The sequence below is a fragment of the Conger conger genome, chromosome 18 (assembly GCF_963514075.1).
Source record: "Conger conger chromosome 18, fConCon1.1, whole genome shotgun sequence".
In the NCBI taxonomy this organism is placed as follows: domain Eukaryota; kingdom Metazoa; phylum Chordata; class Actinopteri; order Anguilliformes; family Congridae; genus Conger; species Conger conger.
In genome coordinates, this window is record NC_083777.1 from 8,595,001 (window position 1) to 8,611,902 (window position 16,902).

Consider the following 16,902-nt stretch of genomic DNA (forward strand, 5'->3'; position numbering starts at 1 on the left):
TTACCGCAATGAAAAAAATTCTTTATTGGTAACAAACGACGTTCAATTAGTTTGTTATTTCCAGATTTTCTCAAATGAATGTCAAATGTTTATGCATGACATTTATTCGATCCGTTTGGAAATTCAGTAGCAAATGAGGCCAATAAAACATACGAAGGAACTTAATTTGACAGTTTGTATTATAGTTATCTGCGTAAAGTTAGTTTTGGCTGACCTGGAACCAGACTATATTGGTCTGTTTTGCGCACTCTTGGCTAAATTAAAATTTATATATGTATATATATGTGTGTGTGTGTGTGTGTGTGTGTGTGTGTGTATATATAATATATGTTTTCAGAATGAAACAATCAAAAATAGTTTGAAATAAGAAAATATGTTTTGATAATTGACGCACAATCGGATCAGCATGAATGCGCAACGAGCTGATGAGTTATTGTCTCATTAGAGAGGATGATTGCTTCATTAGGCTACTATGAGACAGATTAAGTCCGCGTTTGAGGAAGATATCCTCGTCGTGCAGGGTGATGCTCTATATATGCTTCACAGCCAGGTGATAGCCTGTCATTCGACGAAGAACCTTCAGTCTTGGTCTATAATGTGAATGGCCATTGTCTATTCACTTAGTTTCACGTCTTCCCAGTAAAAAGATTAGACTAGTGCTTTTGTGGTCGCTATTCAATCTAAGCCACAGGAGGGGAACAAATGAAATATCCAAATAATAGCCCACACACAGGAATTCACCGATGGACTGGTCTTAATTCTATGGTCTTTCGAAGTGTTTCGGCGTACACTTTCAAACAAACAAACAAACAAACAAACAAATAAAATAAATGAATAAATAACTAAATAACATTGCCTTTTAGCGCCAACCTGAAACAAAGTATTATCTATACATTTAAGACATGGGCTACTCCAAATCATACGCTGATGATATGGCATTGATAAAGACTTCGCATACCTCTCGGTGTACTAATAATTAAGCTATTATTATTTTCATTTTCTGAAATTGTTTGTTGAAGAAACTTATGACATTCAACGTTTGTTTCATTCCCAACATATATATATATATAAATTTGGAAATGAAACAATCGTATATATACCACTTAGTGTGTGTGTGTTTGTGTGTGTGTGTGTGTGTGTGTGTGTGTGTGTGTGTGTGTGTGTGTGTATATGTATATATATATATAATGCACGGGAAATAAAGTTGGGTCTTTTCTTTGTGGTACATCTATTGTCATCTATTGTCGCCGTGGTAGCTCTACATATATAGGATATGGTTAAATGAAAAGATTCCTGAAATCCATAGTCCATAAAATTACTTAAAATTTAATATTTTTCCTAATTCACATACCTTTCATGGCTTTCTTAGGATGTCAATTTTGCCATGTTTTCAATGGCAGTGCCTTTAAGATATTCTTTCTTGGCAAATGAATCAATTGTATATGAAAAAATTGAAGGACACATCTGAGATTTATCTGAAAATGAACAGTGGTTGTCAAACGGTGAGCCCTCCCGTTTTCTTTCGCTCCCTCTCAAGGAGTTTAAAATTTCCGGGACTTACTTTACGCCTGTGATTGGACCGCGAGAGGCTTACCTACATGCAAATGAAGCAACGCCACAATGCTGCCTTTAGTCGAGTACGCGTGGAAGTAGGCAGGAATACATTCATGTATAGTGAGCTCCAGGAAAAACAACTAAAACCCCCCTCAACCACCTTTTTAAAGAACCTTTCCAGAACATCTACGCACGGTCACTTTTTTTCTTTTTTTAAATCCAAGTTTACACATCTTACACGCGCGCATAGCTTCGTCCACCTTAATGTTATGAGTCCAGAATGAACAACACAGAAGACAGTGGTAACAAGTGCTCGCCGGCCCCAATCTCTAGTTTCACTATTCAGTCAATTCTGGGTACCACATCCGATGGCGCGCGATCGGGTACCAAGGAGAATTCCACCGGAATCCTGCGCGGGAGACGCACGCTGTCCGTATCCTCCGAGGAGGACTGCAGCGGCGAAGATTCGTCACATTGCTTCTGTTCTGAGCCCGGGCACGGCGACCCATGCAACCAACACCAACCCCTTAACTTTTCCACTCCAAGTAAGTGAATGAAAATTAGCATAATGCTCGTGTTGTGTTGTTATTTCAGTTGGTGTCAGCAATACACCATGCTAAAGGCTAAGGGATACCGTCTGAGGCGTCAGCGAACAGACGAAACGACAAATAATTAGAGGGCATTTTTCCCCTGGTGGCAAATTTAATCGAGTATGTTAATTGATTAAACGGGCTTCTAAAACAGATATGTTGGTTTCTCAATTGACCGTAAACTCGTGTCGGAATTAATTAGAGTCGTGTGCTCATGTGTTACTCATATAGCATTGTTTATTCAATGGGGCACTTATAATCTTTCAGCAGTCGACCCAAAAGTCAAAGTTCAAATTTAATTAACTCTTGAACAAAGTACTATCGAATAAAACGCTAGATTTTACAAAAGCATTTCACTGAAGCTCGCGCATACATGCAGTTGCTACAGACTAGCTATGTTTGAAACCTGTAGGAAAATATGATTTCACCATTGCTCACATTTTCGCGATTATGGAGCAAATTATCTGCATATATCTATTACATCTTGTCTATTGAATGGTGTAAAACGAACACCACATTGCCTACATTTGATAGACAAAGGCATGCTCATACAAATGAACGACAGTTTGGCTATTTAGCAAACGCTTACGGATATCTGAGAAGGGGAAATTTTTGTTTTCAGAAATTAGAGCGCTTGCCAATTTTTTTGTTTTGTTTGTTTCTCCCTCACAGACGCCTCAAAGGGAATTACATCGGAGCAAGACGGGACAGAGCGACGGCAGCATTTAGCACAGCCACTGCTTCAGGATTACAAAGACGAACAAGACAGACCATGCAACCAAATGTCACCTATTTCCGAGGAGCGGCAAAGAGACGGAACAGATAAGCAGGGCAACTCCGCAAAGAAGAAAACTCGCACAGTGTTCTCCCGGAGTCAAGTGTACCAGCTGGAGTCCACATTCGACATGAAAAGGTACTTGAGTAGCTCCGAACGGGCCTGTCTCGCTTCCAGTCTGCAGCTCACAGAGACACAGGTGAAAACGTGGTTTCAAAACCGAAGGAATAAATGGAAACGGCAGCTCTCAGCTGAACTGGAAGCGGCCAACATGGCACACGCATCTGCACAGACTCTAGTTGGGATGCCGCTTGTTTTTAGGGATAATTCCTTGTTACGGGTTCCGGTTCCGAGGTCCATTGCCTTCCCAACGCCTCTGTATTACCCGGGAAGCAACTTACCAGCGTTACCATTGTACAATCTTTACAACAAGATTGAATACTGACCTCAAACTCATGGCAAAAGTCAACATCAAACCTATAAAAACCTACAATACTCGCATAAAATTGTTTGGCAAATAGCCTATATGTCTATTTATATCACCGTATTTGTTGAAGACATATTTCTTATTATGCAGCAACTGTATGTGCAAATAAGAAAGCATCGTGCTTCTTTAAATGTATTAAATACACCATGTGTATACGAATTTTGTACTTTTTTATTTAGTGTTTTCTCCCTTGTTTAACCGATTTTACACGTTATATGGAGAAATTTTCCGTTGTTATACCGATGTAATCAGCTCTTTCTTCACCCTGGCCCATCTATTTGAAAAATGAGCCTAAAATAAAAGTGCACAGAATACATCGGATCACTAGTTAAAGGAGAAAAAAATAATGCATCTTGCCTTGAAAGATGATCTGACAAATCTATAAAATTCTCCTGAGTGGCTGAGCAAAAACGAAAAGAATTACTGTTTTGATCAAGCAACTACCGGTTGAATAATTAACTGTCGGTGTTTAACTGTGCCCCCACCCTTCTTTTCCCCACGCCCCCACCTCCAATAAAATTTTATACAACTCCGCGTGCATCTTTGTTTCTTTTTTTTTTCTATGTTCTAATGCGGAGTCACCATCATTTTCCCAAAGACGTGCATTTACCTCAGTATGAAGACCTGAGTGGAGAAAGGACTACAGACATCTGATAGCCTATTGACATTCATATTTGAGATGTTCGCTTTTGTCAAACATTTCCTTCTCATTCTGCACTGATGATAAAATCACTCGACACTATAGCACGACAATTTAGTAGGCTAGCCTATGCTGTATCTCCTAGGAGCCTATATAATATTTTACAACAGAATGGATATGTAAATGTAAATTATTTGTGCGCCGTAGCGTATGCTTCAAGGCTTCGAAGTTTTATGATTATTAAAAAAATGTTTAAACAAAAAACTTTAGCTAGTATCAGATCTTGGAAGAGACGTCGCAAACATTTTTTTACGGAAACCCATAACCACCTGTTTTCTAAAACAAAAACAACAACAACAACAATAATACTACAAATAATCACGATGATAAAAATAATATTAGGCTAATAATAATAATCATAATAATAATAACCTATATTTTTTAAAGGCAGCATCAACACCAGCTTTTATTGAAAAATGTTTTAGGCTAGTTGCTCTTTGTTAAATCATAGTCAGATCCGGGTTCCAGTTGCAACAAGCTTGGTTCTATTTGATGTGAAACCCGTAGGCTAGATAAAAAGATTAGTAGGTCTAAATCTAGTTACTCCTGTGTAATTGGTTGGATTTGCAGACGACTAGTAGCCTGCGTAATTCCAGTATAATACATAAAGGTCCAAAGTTATACATATTTAGCGTAATCTGAATAGAGATTAGGAATTTTTATATTTTGGAATTAGATTTTGGAATGAGACTGTAGCCTATGGAGATTTCGGAATGAGACTACAGTAGCCTATGCCATCTGTCAACTTGTGGGTTCGTTAATTTATCCTCTTCAGACGACAAGACGTAGGACATAGAGCCAAGTTGCAAGATATAGGCTAGGCATTTCATTGCTGCAGCCCACTGCTTGCTTTGACAAGGCATGTGAGTCACTGTTGCAACTTGAGACCAACCATTTGGCTACTTTGATAAGTAGATAGGTACAGGCTCTCTGCGAAGCAACGAAGGCCTATTTGCATGTGCAGACCTATGGGAACGATCTGAGTGATGTTATAGCTCATAAATGATATGGTCAGTAGCTAGACCTGTTGTTTATAGCCTACAACATTGCCGACTACATTGCCTAACCATATTCAAATGTTAGGCTATTTAAATAACTGTATTAATGGTTATTAATAACACATAGCTTATATCCAAATAACAGCGCAGGAAAATTCTGCGATTGTTTCAGAGAGAATACATATAATTTAATAAGAAATATTTAGAGATATCGTGTTATGTCAGTACAGCGTAACTAGACTAATGCACCGCTGTCTAATGCACTCACTGTTTGAACACAATCAACCTCACGATTTCAGAGCGGATGGTTACAGCTGGAACAGAAACATATTAGTGATATGCGTCCCATGTCACATGACAAATACAAGGACAACGGAACTACCCGTGAGTAAACGGAAGTTACTATTCTCTCCAATAAGAGATGCGGTGGGTGTGGTGTATTTTACTGTTGACCAATTGAAGACGTTACATTTTGAAACTAGAAAGGCGCTACAGCTGCTGTCCGTTTTGTAGTCTTGAAGGGTTCGGAAATCTTGACGTTCTTACAAGAGTACTGTAACTAGCTAGTACCTGCCTAGCTGTCACGGTGAGTGCATGTGAATCTAATAATTAACGGAAAACATTTTTTTGTCAGAGAAGATGTCAATTTATACTTGATCTTGGCCTAGCTATTTGAATAGCATGCTCCTGCGAAGAAAACATGCTTTCCAGCTAGCTATTAACAGTTAGTCTAGCGAGTTCTATAATTTGGAAGAATTAGCTAACGTTTGTGAGGCCTGGCGAATTAGTTGGCCAACATCGTTAGCACCACTATGGCTGGTTTGTTATTTGTTGGGTGGAACCTAGCTGGCTAGCTAACCCATTCGGTTGGGTGCTTAGCTAGCTAGCTTAGTATTATCTATATAGCTAAACGGTATTGGCTAAGTTGCTAACTGCTGTGGTCTGGCTATCAATGAGGCGCCAAATTACGTTAAATTTAGCTAACGCTGGCTACCAAGTAGACTAACTCTAGAAAACTAGCCATGCTAAGTTGCCAGGAACTAACGTTAAGTTAGTTACACATTCATAACACATTCGGTTACTTAGCCCTAACTTACTGTCAGGATTGGAGCTGAGACCTCTTAACAGCTAACGTTGAATAGCTCAGTTACACATGCCAACATGCGGAGAATGTGCATGTGATCCATGTGCACATAAGGCTAGATTGCTATGGAAAGACTGTTAGTTCGCCAGCAACTCAATTCATCTAACCAGCGCTTGAAATGACAAGCACGTCACAACTGTTTTTTTGTTGTTGTTGTTTTGTCTTTTCCTCCAGATGTCGGGGTCAAATGAGTTCAAGCTGAACCAGGGCCCGGAGGACAGCATCTCTGCGGTGAAGTTCAGCCCCAGCACTGCCCAGTACTTACTCGTATCCTCGTGGGACTGTACCGTGCGCCTTTTTGATGTTGGTGCCAACGCTATGAGAATGAAGTACCAGCACTTGGCCCCTGTGCTTGATTGTGCATTTTATGTAAGTCATACAGTGGGCAATCAAATGTCTGTTATGCGCATGGATACTCATTCCTGTGTACTGGCTGTGTGTGTTAACTGACATAATGCTAAAAAGTGTGACATAGGAATAGTAGAAAATATTTCAATGGATATTTTTTGCATATGAAACCTATTAATCAGCGCTTGTTGCTCACTGCTCAATTGTAAATGCAACCCATGAGGGAAAATGTCCAAACTTTCGTATTACTCATAAGTCATAAAGCAAGGCTGTAAGACTGTTTAAACTGTTTAACTTTTTTTTATTTGAATGAAAACTTGCCAATTGTAGTATTTTTTAAAATATATAATGCCTTGATATTAAGAAAAAGGAGGATAAATAAATATTTCAGCTGGTTCTTGCACCTTATCCCTGCGTCTTGAGTGTGAGGTACTGCTTTTGCTTTGACTGTTTGCCTGTTTGTTGTCTAGGACCCCACTCATGCCTGGAGTGGCGGATTGGACATGCAGCTGAAAGCGCATGATTTAAATACGGACCACGGTATGTACCCATCTAGAAATTGAAGACGCAAAGACGGTAGAAGCCCTGGTAGAAGCCCTGGTAGAAGCCCATGACTGCGCAGCTAGTGAATTTGTGTGTTTTGTGCATGTCCTGTATACTCTGAGGAAGGAGAGGAACTGAAGGGTTTTCTTTTCTGTACATTTTCTCACATTTACTTAAGCACTCGCTTTTATTCTTTGCTTTTTTCTCCATCCGCTGTGCAGGTTAAGTTCTTGTTTCTTTTTGGAGAACGCGTGTGCTTTCATTTCTTCACACAATTTTCACACAGTTTTTCCACAATGTATTTTCGCATGACTCTCCTTGTTGATAAACGTATGACTTTGCTGTATTTTTCTCGACTGTTGTTCTACTGTTGTGAATTTTACAGTTGTCTCGTGTTTTTTTTAATTGGAGAAGTATTTTAATGTAAGCTTCAGTAAATTAAAATGGGTGAAAATGAGTCGTCTTCCCTGTTTTCCTTGCAGAGATGGTAGTGGGGACTCACGATGCCCCCATTCGTTGTGTGGAGTACTGCCCGGAAGTGAACGTCATGGTAACGGGGAGCTGGGACCGGTCTGTTCGGCTTTGGGACCCGCGGACCCCTTGCAATGCTGGGACCTTCACCCAGCCCGAAAAGGTAAACTAGCCGTCCAGTATAACAAATAATCTTTTGATTAAAATGATCATTTTAATCAAAATGCATATTTGTCTGAGGGAGATTGCACTCAGCTTTAGTTAATGAGCATTTCCTGCCCTAAACCCAGCAGTGAGATACTGAGCATTGCTTGGGGACTAACTCAGCAGTGACATACTGCGCATTCCTTGGGGACTAACCCAGCAGTGACATACTGAGCATTGCTTGGGGACTAACCCAGCAGTTGGATACTGAGCATTCCTTGGGGACTAGCCCAACAGTGACATACTGAGCATTGCTTGGGGACTAACCCAGAAGTGAGATCCTGAGCATTGCTTGGGGACTAACCCAGCAGTGAGATCCTGAGCATTCCTTGGGCACTAACCAGTAGGAGACTCCTTTGTCTTGGCTTTAATGGCTGCATTATGCACTGCACCCGGGTTTAAAAGGCGTCGGCTGCTTTCGTGATTGTTCCTGACCCGAATTTCATCTGCGGACCCGTGTGGTGGGTAAATGGATGGCATTAGGTAGAAGTGCTGATTTATCGGAGGCTTTGCCTCCAGACGGGCAGGGCAGGATCTGTGACGGATGGCTGCCGGAGCAACAGATCCAGTGAATGAAGCTGTTTATTAGGTCCGCTACAGTCATTATGTCATCCCGCTCACCGTTCTTACGCGGATGAGTGCCTGCCTCGCCCCCGCCCCCCTCCCCCGGACCTGAATCTGCATGACCCGTCAGCTCCTGAACTTGATTTAAAGGCAGAGAAGGCGGCAGAAGATTTTCTATTTATTTAAAAAACAGTCTTTACCTGACAACCTATATTTATAAAGAATAGCTTGTGTTATGTGTCTCCTAAATGGCAGGTATGAATTACAAATTTTAATAGCGGGGCAATCAAAATGATTTGAAGTGGCTAAACGGTGAGAGACAGCAGCTGGCAGTGCTGATTTGTTGGGGTGATGTGTTGTGCGTCAGGATTCGTCAAACCTGCCGGTGGGCGGAGACCAACCGTGCTTGGCTGTGCAGTGTAATTTATGACCAGAGTAATGGGCCCCATATATAAAGAGGATGGGAGTCCTACTGTGTAGGGTGTTTTTTCCCCCCCCCCCCTTCTCCTTCTCTGCCCTCCTGTGAGAATTTGAAGTTTACACCTTTGAGTGCCTGAAAACGGTTCGGTATTCAACGAGCCTGGTTGCCCTTGCTCCCAAAGCTCCGCTGAGTCGCAGTCACAGCACCTCTCTGCTCTGAATCCAGGTGTACACACTTTCTGTGGCGGGGGACAGGCTGATCGTGGGAACAGCGGGCAGGAGGGTCCTGGTCTGGGACCTGAGGAACATGGGATACGTGCAGCAGAGGAGGGAGTCCAGCCTCAAGTACCAGACCCGCTGTATCCGAGCCTTCCCTAACAAGCAGGTGCGTATGGAGTCCACACCCACGCCCTGCCAATCCTAACCCATGCAGAATGCTGCGCTCCCCTATTTAACAATGTGGCAACTGGCTAACAGCAGCTTCTTAAGATTGTTAAAATGAGTATGCCTGTACAAAAAACTCTGTGGGCTACGTAAAGGATGACCATTATTAACGACATCTACTGGAAAATCACCGAAAGCACAAAAGATTGAGGGAATTCTGGAAATGGCACAAATAAAATGGGGGGGGGGGGGGGGGACTCATGAAACTGACAAAAAAAATGGTTGGTCACCCCAGCAACGTCCCTGCCAAACACTCAACGCTTTCTTCTAAATCAGTTCCCGAAGTACCCCTGTGTATGCTGGTTTTCGTCCCAACCACAATTCCAATCCAATTTTAACAATCTGTTACTTTTTCCTTAATTGGGTGCTTTCAGTGTTTAGAGGGATGACTTATCCTGTTAAAATACCTGTCAGAAACAGGTATGAATGCCACGAAGAATAAAATTGTGCTCTATTGCAACACTGAATTTGTAGGGCTATGTCCTGAGCGCCATCGAAGGTCGTGTTGCAGTGGAGTACCTGGACCCCAGCCTGGAGGTTCAGAAGAAGAAATACGCCTTCAAGTGTCACCGGCTGAAGGAGAACGGCATCGAGCAGGTCTACCCCGTCAACGCCATCTCCTTCCACAGTGTGCACAACACCTTCGCCACAGGTGAGGCCTCCTCTGTCCCACACTGCTCTTTGCATGGTCCGACGGCTGTAAAACGGCCGCCGCACACATTCAAACGATGGCCGCAGTCTTCTTGTAGGCTCCCCCTCTTATTTCAACTCAGTGTTTCTAGCGGTAGGACAGTTTTCAGTCCCATAACTCGCTGTAGCGTAAGTTGAGTTTACTTTTTAAATGTCTGTTGACATTTGGTTGGTCATTGTAATCACTTGAGCACTCTGACTTGGGGGTAGCTGAGCTGGTTCCACCTTAGATGGTAGGAACCATCTAGAAACCTCCGGCCTCTTTTTATTCCGCGTCCCCCTCCGCTGTGGGCCGCGGCGTCTGTGTTCGGCTGAAAGCCGCGATGCTCCGCGTTCCCCCACTGACCCCGCGACCTCCCGCAGGGGGCTCCGACGGGTTCGTCAACATCTGGGACCCCTTCAACAAGAAGCGGCTGTGCCAGTTCCGCCGCTACCCCACCAGCATCGCCTCGCTGGCGTTCAGCAGCGACGGGTCGGCGCTGGCCATCGCCTCGTCCTACATGCAGGAGCAGGGCGACATCAGCCACCCCGAGGACGCCATCTTCATCCGCCAGGTCACCGACGCCGAGACCAAGCCCAAGTGACCGGGCCCTGCGTAGACCCCCCCCCTCCCCCCCGCTCTGACACCCGCCCGGTTTTGCTCCGTCTTTACGAAGGCCGCTCGTGGCCCGGTGTGCACGCTATCACCACTGCAGGCTTCGCTGATGACCGTGTCGCCGCGGAGACGTGTCTCACCTACCGCTCAGGGCTCAACGATAAGGACTTGCCCGATCGCCCGGGGAAAGTAAAAACATAAAAACAAGTCATTATGGCCGATTTGGCGTTTCATGGAAGTGTTTCTTTATCCTTTGGACGAGTCAAAGCAATATATTTTGTGTCACTCCTAAACACACCCTAATTGTGACAAATCAAGACATAATGGGTCTTTGTACCAAACATGATGAAGGGGGCACAGTACTGGTATAGATTATGGAAACACTGTTTGAAGGAATGTAGTACTCTACAACAGTTTTTTCTCTGCACCATTTTCCTCTATAAAAATATATTTTAAACTGTTGACCACGACTGATAATGACATTGTGGCAATGACTATTTTGAAATTAAATCTACAAGCCAATAAAATGTACAGTGGCTTCAGAAAGTATTTAGACCCCTTCACGTTTTGCACACTATTGTGTTGTTGATTGAAGTGTTTTTTTATTTTTTATATCAAAACCCAAAATCTCATTTATACAAGTGTTCAAACCCTTAATTTAGTACTTTGTACAAACCCCTTTGGCAGCAATTACAACTTCTTTAGTAAGTCTCTACAAGCTTTGCACACCTGGATTTGGGCAGTTTATCCCATTCTTCCTGGCAGATCCTCTCAAGCTCGGTCAGATTGTTCGGGAAGCATCTGTGAACTGCCATCTTCAGGTCTCCACCGATCTTCTGTGCGGTTTAAATCGGGGTTTTGGCTGGGCCACTCAAGGACCGTCAGGGACTTGTCCCAAAGCTACTCCAGCGTTGTCTTTGCTGTGTGCTTCGGGTCATTGTCATGCTGAAAGGTGAACTGTCACCTCAGTCTGAGGTTGCATGCACACTGGAGCAGATTTTCTTCTTTCTTCTATCTGAATTGTGGGACCTTATATAATCAGGTGTGTGCCTTTTCTAAACCCTGTCCAATCAATTAAATTTGCCACAGATGGACCCCAAATTCTAGACTCATCTCAAGGATGATTACAGCTAACGGAATGCACCTGACCATAATGGAGTGCCACAGCAAAGGGTCTGAATAATTATGTAAATGAAAGATTTCAGTTTTTGATTTTTCATAAATTTGCAAAAAGTTCTGAACACTTTGTCCTCATGGGTTATTGAGTGTTGATTGATGGGCAAAAATGGCAACTTCATCTATTTAAAACCTACGACCCAGTGTGCAAAAAGTGAAGGGGTCTGAATACTTTCTGAAGCCACTGTAGAAAAAAAAAAAAAAGAAAAAATCTTATGTTGATTATAAAGTTTGCAATAAGTTTTTATTTTATTTTATTGTTTACAATTGCAGTGTTCCATAATGTGTGTCTATTGTATCAGAGCTGCATCAAAAAATGTAACTGACCTACTGACAAGTGATGAAGCAGTATTATCTATAATGCATTTCTGATAACCTTACATTGGAATAAACCACCTGTGTGTTTTGCTGCAGGATATTACATTTATTTTATTTAAATTTTGTTTTTATTTGTATAATAAAACACTTATTCGGGTTTTAAGTTGTTTTCATAAGTCGTCTGCAGGTCTTGAGGAAGAGGAGTCGTTTATATTTGCTTGAGGTCCGTAGATGCGTAGCTCCCCGGACGACCTCCCTGCCCAGCGCTTCTCCGACACTGGTCCTCATGTGGAGAAAACGCCGTCCGTAGCGGGCGACGGCACGGTTTCTGTGACGGATCGCCCGTTGGCGGGGGGCCGATCCTCAGTCAGGTGTTGGGGAGGGTGGCAGCCGGAGAGGAGACGCAGAACAGCCGCCCCGCTCCTGACCTCACGTTTACAGGCCGCCCGCTCGCTCCTCGCTCCCCGCTCCCCGCTCCCCGCTCCGGTCTGTGAGTGAAGCTGAGAGGCCCGTAACGAGGTTGCCATGCCGCCTTTGTCATTTACAGCCCTCGCGCCGCCTCCTTTTATTGGCTAATGGTTAAAGAGCCGCTCCGAGCCCGGAGGAGGATTCTGTTTGATACGGGACGTTAATGGAGAAGTGCTGCGGATAATGCGTCCTGTCTTTAGCAGTCTGAGGACTCTTCGCTCCCTGAGCTGGGCTCGCCGCGGTGTTCAGCCCAACGCTGAACAGGTAGACGTGTTTGACGAGTACACTGGAGCTTTCACTGCAAAGGTCTTTCTCAGTGGCAGTTATATACGTGAGATAATCATTCATAACTCTCCCATTGGCTCTCTTCTGGGTCTGATTACTCCGCTAAATATTTCAGACTTAATTGGGGACCGACATTTGAAAGACAGGGTCACGTTCTGTATATTATGAACTTTTCACCTATAATGTTTTGTTTCCTGCTTTCTTTTTGCAATATTTCACTATTGTAAAACAGCGACTGCAGTGCATTGAGTTTATATAAGTGTAAACTGATTCTGGGCCTTGTTAGGGTATTAAAGGAGCTTGTGCAGAGATGCTTGTGTGTCTTTACTCTTGAATGCATGTTCAGCCGCAATGAGGCAATTCTCAGCTCAGCATATATACTGCCATGGAAAGGAGGTTTTTGTGTCCGTTTTTCTTTTCCGTTCGGAAATGCGTAATGTCAAGCTACCGCGATACTTTTTACTTAAGAATAAAGGAGTACAGGGACTCCTGCTCTCTTTTAGTGGGTCAAAATGTTTTTCAGTCAGACACATTTTCTGGCTGGCAATAAAACAAAAGCACTTTATGAAGGCTGCATCCCTTTGTATGCAGGAATATAAAAGATTTTTGGTGCCTGAATGAAAATGACCGAAAGAATATTACTGGTGGCATTAAAGTGGAGTAGTTTTTATTTATTTGAGGTATTATGACTCCATTGCCTTTTCATATTCTGTTGAAGAACGCACTTGGCAAGATGCCCAATTATTGCTTGTTTCTCCTCAGACACGGTGGTCATAAATGAATGCTATTAATTATATGAACATGCAGTCCCTGCTTGTGAGTAAATTGACATCTGGGACGTATACATTTAAAAAGTAGGACGAGCTGGTTCTCAGGTCATTAGGACTGCTGTGGGTTTCAGAAGAACAAATTGGTGCATCGTGGACAGGACATGCCACAGCCCACCTGCTGCAGTCTGAGGGATGGAGTATTGAGCAGAGGTCATCGGGCTTAATGAAGACATGAGTGAAACGGCTTAAACCAAACTATGGATGCTGCTTGTTAGTCCTTTCAATAAAGATTCACCTGCTGAGTGAGCCGGCTTTGTTTTCAGCTGAACACTGTCACCAAAACCTTCATTAGTGTGCGCTGAATTAACTGAATGCCTGTCCTCTACCAGAATCTGAATGAAAAATATAGAAAATCCCTTGTAGAAACTGCTAATGCTGGAAGATCTCCACTATACTGTATCTGTGAAAATACTGCACATGCCAGCCTGAGCAACTACACTGAGCCGGTGGCTGACATCAACACTAGCAATTAGTTTAGGGCCGTAGCTGCCCCTGGGTAGCATGATTCAGGTTAAGTTCTTGGTGTGATTTATGTTGGAGCAGTTTGGGGCCACAGCAGCATTCTTGGGTCTCGGGTTACCAGAACCACAGAGCATCATTGTCGTCATCAGAGCTCTCTGATTGGCCCTCCCAGCTACACAAGCTCTCCTGTAGCACTGTGTTCTTCTTGGTAAATGGTAAATGGCAGGCATTTATATAGCACCTTTATCCAAAGCGCTGTACAATTGATGCTTCTCCATTCACCCATTCATACACACACACACACACACACACTGACGCCGATTGGCTGCCATGCAAGGCGCCGACCAGCTCGTCAGGAGCATTTGGGGGTTAGGTGTCTTGCTCAGGGACACTTCAACACAGCCCAGGCGGGGGATCGAACCGGCAACCCTCCCACTGCCAGACGACTGCTCTTACTGCCTGAGCCATGTCGCCCATGTTGGCTCACAGACCTGCCCAGCAACACAAGCTCTCCTATAGTTCTGCTTTCTCATTGGCTCACAGGCAGGTGCGTTTGTCATTTAGTGGAGAGCATTTTGAATGACAGATTCCATGTTGTCAAGCAATAAAAATATTTAGAAATGTGTATATAAATCATGATTTACTTCATTTTGTGTTGTTGCCATTCATCCAAGCCAAATTTATGCAAGACAGTGGTTGCAAAATCGTGTATTTTAATAGCACCGAAAAAAGTGAACTTTCCACATTGAAAAATGCTTTTATGCTACAATTAAGATGCTTACTTTTACAGTAAATGTGCTCTAATGCGCTGACCTTTAATGATGGTGACCGTCTTGGTGTGAAGTGGGTAATTTGTGTACATTTGGAGTACCTTGTCCTCACTGGTGAAGAGGGAGACCCCCCCCCACTCCAGCTTTCCAGGCCCAACGCCCCATGGGACCTTTAACAAAAGGCATAGTGGAAGATGAAGTCTGTAATCATTCTGTTAAAGAGCTGCAGTTTTTTTGTAATGGGACTTGTGGCAGTCTGCAGAACTGCATGTAGCCTCTTCAATATCCTGGACATTATTTGCTTGTTTAGTTAAATGATGTTTCTAATTCCCTCATAATTACTTGTAATGGTAGTCTTTCTCATTTTGATGTCACTTCATCTTAATGTAGAATGACGTCCTTTTTAGGGATAATTGCCACTCATTAGCCGAAGGGAGGGGAAGTCTCTGGGTTTGTTGTGTGCGCTATATGGCAAATTGTCCTGTTTCCTGCCAGCCTGTCTTCTACAAAATTAGAAAATTAAGTTTCTGGGCCGGGGATGAGAACCGTTACGTTTGCGTTCATGTCTTTAGAAACGTCGTCGCGGCTGCCGAGGAGTCCTTTCAGCCGGCGGTAATTAGCGCCATTAGCAGAGAGGGAGAGAGAGGGAGAGAGAGAGAGGGGGAGAGAGGGGGAGAGAGAGAGAGGGGGAGAGAGGGGGAGAGAGAGAGAGGGAGAGAGAGGGAGGGAGGGAGAGGGCTGCTCTCATTTCAGCATGCACACACGCAGCCTCATAAATGTGTGTGTGAGAATGACAGGGGTCATTCTGCCTTTCTGAAATAAACATTTAGATGACAAGTTGTGCGGTATCCTAAAAATGATTGCGTGTGTTTGCGTGTGTACACTAAACAAAGACTTTATCCCTATACTGTAAACACTGATTGTTGGTGGCTGACAGGGTGGTTTGAGTATCTCAGAAACCGCTGATCTCCTGGGATTGTCACGCACACTAGTCTCTAGAGTTTGTAAAGAATGGTGCAAAAAACAAAACAATCCAGTGAGCAGCAGTTCTGTGGGCAAAAACGTGTTGTTAATGAGAGACGTCAGAGGAGAATGGACAGACTGGTCAAAACTGACAGGAAAGTGGGGTTTGTTTCGGGGAGGTAAAGTGGAGCAGACATTACGGCTCTACGGGAGCCAGTTGCATGAAACGTGCCTGCAGGCGAACATGTACATTTGCCCCCCGCGCTAAAAGGTCTCCCGTTAACGCTAAGCACAAGGATGACCTTCAACTGAAATATACATGATATAGCAAATGCTATATGCTATAACCCACCTAGCCTGCTGTTTAAAATATATCCACATATAAATGCAGACAATGCATTAGAATTCACCATATTGACTGCCATGTAGATACATTTTTCATCCAAACCTATTTTAAAGTACATACCTTATATTACATCATTCTGTTACCTCAAGTCAATCTAACTTTGTGTGTGTATGTATATATATATATATATATATATATATTATTTGTCATTTGCATGTTATAGTTGGGTGATGGCCCAGGACAGTGTTGGAGGTTTTCTTAGTTATTTGCTTTCTGCTTGATTATGTTCAGTGGTGGAATCTGATCAATGCTGTAATGTAGTGATGGCATTAAGACATTTATAGATTATTAATATAGACATTATAGACATTAACAAAAGGCTATCAGTCCTGACCTCAATCGTCTTGCAATTTGAGCACTCGGTTGTGGTCAGGGTGCTCTTGACAGCTTACTGTGTGGGGAAAAGGGGAAAACATACTAGAGAGGGTTTTCTTCCAGTGGGCAGCTTGTCACTCAAATAAACCATGGTAAGGGATTTTGTGACTCTTGGGGCTGGTTTCAGACACAGGTTAATATTAAAATTGAGTTTTGTGTGGAGAATCCCCATTAAAATCCAATTTAATCTAGGATTAATCTGCGTCTCTGAAACTGGCCCTTGTTGTTTTGAGAAACCTCTTGCACTCGTATTGTTTTTGTTTTTGACGTTATTGCTTCAGGATGCTGGAATGATCTAACTAATGCTTAATCGAAGATTGAA

General features: G+C 43.0%; 2 protein-coding genes across 2 annotated transcripts; both read left to right on the forward strand.

Annotated features, from left to right (window-relative positions):
- Positions 1-1,733: 1,733 nt before the first annotated feature.
- hmx2 (H6 family homeobox 2) lies at positions 1,734-3,845 on the forward strand. The gene is made up of 2 exons (XM_061228818.1): positions 1,734-2,099; positions 2,817-3,845. The coding sequence occupies exons 1-2, from the start codon at positions 1,835-1,837 to the stop codon at positions 3,362-3,364; spliced, it is 813 nt and encodes a 270-aa protein (XP_061084802.1). The 5' UTR covers positions 1,734-1,834; the 3' UTR covers positions 3,365-3,845.
- Positions 3,846-5,561: 1,716 nt separating this feature from the next.
- Positions 5,562-13,085, forward strand: LOC133118313 (mitotic checkpoint protein BUB3-like). The gene is made up of 7 exons (XM_061228194.1): positions 5,562-5,690; positions 6,423-6,617; positions 7,067-7,136; positions 7,622-7,773; positions 9,025-9,183; positions 9,717-9,894; positions 10,296-13,085. Exons 2-7 carry the CDS (start codon positions 6,423-6,425, stop codon positions 10,514-10,516), a joined length of 975 nt encoding a protein of 324 aa, XP_061084178.1. The 5' UTR covers positions 5,562-5,690; the 3' UTR covers positions 10,517-13,085.
- The last annotated feature ends 3,817 nt before the right edge of the window (positions 13,086-16,902 follow it).